We start from the raw sequence: 5,924 nt of genomic DNA on the forward strand, positions 1-5,924 counted from the left end.
TGAGCTATATCTCCAATATTATTGTAAGGGCCTTCCTTTTAACCATGTCCTTGTCTACTTTCCATTAAACACTCTAATAAATTCTTTTTTAAAATTTATTCATTTTAGAGAGGGGAGAAAGAAAGAGAGAGAGAGAAGGGGGGAGGAGCAGGAAGCATCAACTCTGATATGTGCCTTGACCAGGCAAGCCCAGGGTTTTGAACTGGTGATCTCAGCATTCTAGGGTGATGCTTTTTCCACTGTACAACCACAGGTCAGGCCACTCTAATAAATTCTAAAGAGGAAAGCTCAGCAAATGTGTAGAAGATGCAGAACAAAGGCAAATAGATTCCAAGGCCAATGGCATACTTAGATATCAGAAGGCTCTCCACACGCTAAGAATGAAGGGTTAAAATGAACAAGATTAAATGTAATAAGAGTGCATGTAAATGCATGTACTTTTGTTTAAAATTAAGCTATGAAAGAGACATGGACCAACATTAGTTAGTGTTGGTAGGGTGGGGGAAATTTCAGACCTTTAATTTATTATAAACTCATCTAGAGCCAAAAGCGTGCATGACTGCCAAGTATTGAGTATGATCTTAGACTACATTAATTATAGTATAATGGGAAGGCTAATTCTATTGTACTTAGTACCTGCCAGACTTTGTCTGGGTTATTGTACTCAGATCATGGCAAGCTGACAAACTGCAGTGGATCTAAGACAGGCAGCTAGGGTGAAAAAGGGTCTGAAACTAATGGTGTGTTGGAGCCAGCTGGTACTCACTTGCTAGAAGTTGCTAAATATTCAGGAATTTTGCTGGTTGCTAAGCCCTTGGTAGCTTGAAATGGGCCATGATAGAAGTATTTACATCATGGTAAATATGTGCTATAAATCAGGACCTTTTGTTTTTTGGAGAGTGAGTTTGTCACAACATCACTGTCAGTAACCCTCTGATATGAAGAATGATTAAAGACAGAAAGGGTGTTGCATTTAATGAGAAAAAAAAAAACCTCAAGTGGGGAAAGGATGAGGACTTCAGAGCTATTGTTAAATATTGCGTTTAGATTTTCTTTTTCAGCAAATCAGAGCAGAGCTTCTCAAACACTTCCGTCTTTAAGCGCAGAACAGCCTGAGCTCTCACAGCCTTCCCAACCATCCAGAAGCATAGCCCCGAACTGCCAGTCACTAGTGAAACATTTCTCTGAAGTTTCTCATATTATCTTTAAAAGTTATGCAAATGTTACATTTTATCCCACAAATGATCGCTATCTCTCTGACTATTAAAATAATGGATTAAAGAGGCATTCTGAAACTTTTCTGTGTATGAATCACCTGCAGGGATCTTAACATGCAGGTTCTACTTGAGTAGGTCTTGGGGAGAGACTGAGGTTCTGGATTTCCAACAAGCTTCAAGTGAGCCAAAGCTGCTGCTGTCTGTGTGCGTTGTGTAGCAAAGCTTTCAGTTACTGATCAGTCTCTACTTGCCTTCTCTTCCCCCCAAATCAACCTTCTGGTAAACTCAGCACCCAGGGTAATATTCCAGGTGTTATCTGTATTTAATCTCTATCTCCTACAGAGACACAAGCCCATGGGGGTTTACATGTGTAACTGAAGAGCTTGGAGTGAGGCCCTGGCCGGTTGGCTCAGTGGTAGAGCGTCGGCCTGGCGTGCAGAGGTCCCAGGTTCGATTCCTGGCCAGGGCACACAGGAGAAGTGCCCATCTGCTTCTCCACCCCTCCCCCTCTCCTTCCTCTCTGTCTCTCTCTTCCCCTCCCGCAGCCGAGGCTCCATTGGAGTAGAGATGGCCCGGGCACTGGGGATGGCTCCTTGGCCTCTGCCCCAGGTGCTGGAGTGGCTCTGGTCGTGACAGAGCGACGCCCCGGAGGGGCAGAGCGTCACCTTCTGGTGGGCGTGCCGGGTGGATCCCGGTCGGGCGCATGCGGGAGTCTGTCTGTCTCTCCCCGTTTCCAGCTTCAGAAAAATACAAAAAAAAAAAAAAAAAAAAAAAAAAAAAAAGCTTGGAGTGAAAACTTTTTAGACTTATTTGTATTGCATTATTTGTCCTCTTGTAGAATTTCTTTTTACTGAGCAGTACTTCAGCTTTATATGTTCAGGCCATACTGAGTATCATTATAAAAAAACAGTGCAGGAAATTCATTTTTTGACCTGTTATTGAAAAAATGTCAAGGACATCATCCACTACATTGCATTCTGTTCTCTATTTAAGGAGACGGGAACTTTTTCTCAAGTTTTATTTGCAGTAATTGCTTCTTCTGAACAATTCATTCTTTTTTATCTTACCAACACCCTGAGTCCTGTGGTTGAATGCATTTTCCTCTTTTCACTCAACATTCATTCAACACGTACTGATTGAACACCTGCTGGGCTCCAGGTTCCAGTCAAGATTGTGGGACACAGCAGGTAACAAGATAGTCACATATCCCTGCTCTCATGAAATTTATATTCCCATGTCTCTTCCCCTCCCTGCTTGTTAGGACATACGGAGCCACATTGGAGGCTACTCCAACAAGCCCAGAGGACCTAATGAAAGACATTCAGGTTTGCATCGGGCTGCTGTGTGTCTGATTTTCTTACCCTCATCTCCTCTTTACCGAATTCTCTTAACTTTTTCTTCAGCTCTTTGGATTTCATGTGCATTTTCTTTATTATAAGCTGTTTCAAATCCTGTATGGAATGAAGCAGTGTGTAAATAACTCATTAAATGTGGGGCTGGAGAAATCAGGACCAAAGCCAAAGCATTAAAGTTATAGGGAATCAAAGTTCAGCCTCGTATACAAATGGCCTAATGTCCTAAAGTGGAATGGCTCACCTACTATAACGACTTTTCTAACACTGATATTGGCAGTTCACCTTGTCTGGAGAATTTTGACATGGTACTTCCTGACATCAAGGGCATTCGTACTAGATAAAACCTCAGGTACCTTTCAATAACTGGATTGTATAGATTTCCACGATTTCAATTCCTTTGTAGACAGCAATGGTTCCTCCTTTTTCCACCAGCCCCGATATCTATTGGAGAAGATGAATTGTCTAGGGAAGATGCTGGCTCTGGGGAATCCCTCATGTCAAGGTAGGGGGAATTTTGCAGAGGAAGAAGGCTTCTTCCAGAAAAGCAACCCAGAGCTCAAATCGTCCACCTGGGATGTATTTTGTGACAATCACTAAAATCTAAACTCCTGCTTTTTCTTTTAACTTGTCCTGATCCAATTCATGGTTTTCTTCAGATGAATAAAATACTCCTGTATTTATAGTGGATGCCATAAACCAGCCAGCCATGATATTTTTTATATCATAAGCAGCTGCTCTCTGAGCTAACACAGAGTAAAAGGGGCCGATTTGTACTTTTACATCCAGATATGAAACCAGCTTTCAATAATTTGGGAAGCATGTACTGCCACTTGTGATCCTCAGGGTGCCAATTCTTAAATGAACCCTTAAATAGTACAGATATTATGTTAATAGGACCCTGAAAGGTAACCCTATTTTAGCCACTTATTCGAAAATAGGAAATTTTAAGGAATTAATTGATTTTGACTTCAATATGAAATATTGGCACTTGTGATACTATCCTGTGAATAGATAGAGGCAGCATTTATGACCTTTTTAACTACATTCCATCCACTGAAAAATGACAACTATGCTAAAGAAATGCTTTCCTCCTTGCTACTGGCTTCTCCCAATGAGAGCTTTTAGCAAAGGGCATAGAAAATCCTGCCAATAAATAACAAAAATTTATTATCCCCACCATCATTTTACAGTCTTGCTCTCCCCACTGGAGGAACACAGAGAGCAGAATAGATAAAATCAACCTGCTTTGCTCAGCACCAAGGACATATTATTACTCAAACTGGGTGACTAAGAGGATTAGTCCAGGAGAAATACACAGACTGAACATGGCGTTGCCCCATGTTTCTTGGTCGTGGTTGCTGTCATTGTTATTCCAATTTCCCACTACTAATGGCTGTCTGGCCCAATTTTTTCCAGTGCCACAGAAATCAGAATTGTCTTCAGCCTCCAAAGACACTGAAAGCCAGAAACCTCTTGAGTCAAAAGCCATCTTGATAGAATCATTTCGGTATTATTTTTGTGGGACTGAACATTCCTCTCCTGTATAAGAGAGACTAAAATGCTTTTAAAAGAGGGCGTCTTCAGGCTCCTTGAGTTGAGGAAGGAAAAGAGTTAGAGCCAGAAAGAGCTTAACTGGAATGAAAAGCATTTTCCTGGACTCTGCTCTCCTGAATTAATCAGGTCCAGCATAGGCGGCTTAAAGAGCTTGTTGGGGAAAAAATTCCTTTCTTGTATGACCGAGTATTTCTAGCCAGGCTGCGTACACAGGAGTGCTGTCTAGTATTTGGTCCAGGGCCATTTGCAACCAGAATCAAAACAATTGTTTGCCATTCTATTAAGGAACTTCAATAATCAAAGGAAATCACAGTATGTGTGAAAAGACCCAAATTTCTCTACGTTAGTGATTTCAAGTGTTCTTGTTATAGTGATTCTTGAAATTACAATTACAGTTCATGAAGTTTCTCGGACAAAGCCCAAGTATTAGACTTGATTTAAGAAAAGAAGCAAGGAAAGTTCCAGTTTTTATTGCAAAGAACTTTAGTTTAGTTTTACCCTCCTTGTCTAAGTCCTTGAGGAAAATAGCTTGCATTGGGGCTTTAAAAATGTATCTTTCCTGCTTAGTAAGCATTTTTTAAAAATTTAACCCGAACTCCCTCTTTCCCCCCATGATTTGAGCATTAATTCCCATATGTAGGCTATCATTGTCATAGCTAATCCATTGCTGCTCTAAATACATCTTTTATTATGCTGCAGATCTCAATAACTTACTATGCTGGTTCAGTTACAGCAAGGGCATACCCAAACTCTCCCCAAGAAAGACATTCATAGGAGCAAGGGGCAAGGCACCAAAGATTAGTTGAGTGTCTACAAAGAATCAGGCACTGGGTTGTATCTTTTAATCAGTGCAATGTAAGTCTCCACTTATCTGCTGTAAGGCTGGTGTAATTATCCCCATTTTGAGATGAAGAAACTGAGAGGTTCCATTTACAAAGAGATTCTGCCATTCTCCCAAGTTTCTACAGTTTGAACCCTGGTTGTCTGATCTCAGAACCCATGCTCTTGTTTTTGTTTGTTTGTTTATTTGTTTTATAACTTTATTCAACAATCAGCAGTTAATTTTCATCCATGATAACTGTAGATTTTATAAATGGTCACAGGTACATAGGTAACCAATGCATAAAGCTTGTTTGGTGAGTCTTCATGATCATTACATTTTCTGGACAACTGCACCCGGATCCGGTATGGGACATTCCTTATTCCTTTATCCCAGACAGCTTTGTTGAGTCTGGTGTCAGTGTGCACATCTGGAGTTCCAATCTCCATCATGGAAAATTTCTGGATTTTTTTGAGTGCCCAAGGGGCACACTTCTTGAAACTCACTCCATGGATGTGCTTGTGAATGTTGATGGTATACTCTCTGGTCACTACCTCATTGATGACAGAATGGCCCTTTTTCTTGCCACCCTTCTTTGTGGGAGCCATTATGCCAAGCCCAAGTTGGAAAGAAAGACCCCAGGGTATTTTCCCATGCTCTTTCTGATATGCTACATTGCCTCTTATTCAGCATAGATCATATAATATCCATTTTGCAGATGGCAATGTAAAGGCTAAGAAAGCTTTCCACTTTCTCCAACTCCCACAGTAATCCTTGAAAGGTTGATGTTCCTGGAAACCTATTTACTATACCAAGACACTCAGTATATTGACTCAAGATGGTCTGGCTAACTCAAAGTGTTGTGTAGGTAGTGTATGGACTACTTCAGAGAAGCTATGCTTGACTATGGAACCTATTAAAAGACACCTAATACTTATGTAAAAAATATCTCCATGTCAGAGCTTCTCTTGGTAGGAT

At 40.8% G+C, this 5,924-nt stretch overlaps 1 protein-coding gene across 1 annotated transcript; it reads right to left on the minus strand.

Annotated features, from left to right (window-relative positions):
- Window positions 1–5,191: 5,191 nt before the first annotated feature.
- LOC136317087 (large ribosomal subunit protein eL31-like) lies at window positions 5,192–5,554 on the minus strand. The gene has a single exon (XM_066249607.1). It carries the CDS (start codon window positions 5,552–5,554, stop codon window positions 5,192–5,194), a length of 363 nt encoding a protein of 120 aa, XP_066105704.1.
- Window positions 5,555–5,924: the final 370 nt, after the last annotated feature.

The sequence above is a fragment of the Saccopteryx bilineata genome, chromosome X (assembly GCF_036850765.1).
Source record: "Saccopteryx bilineata isolate mSacBil1 chromosome X, mSacBil1_pri_phased_curated, whole genome shotgun sequence".
In the NCBI taxonomy this organism is placed as follows: domain Eukaryota; kingdom Metazoa; phylum Chordata; class Mammalia; order Chiroptera; family Emballonuridae; genus Saccopteryx; species Saccopteryx bilineata.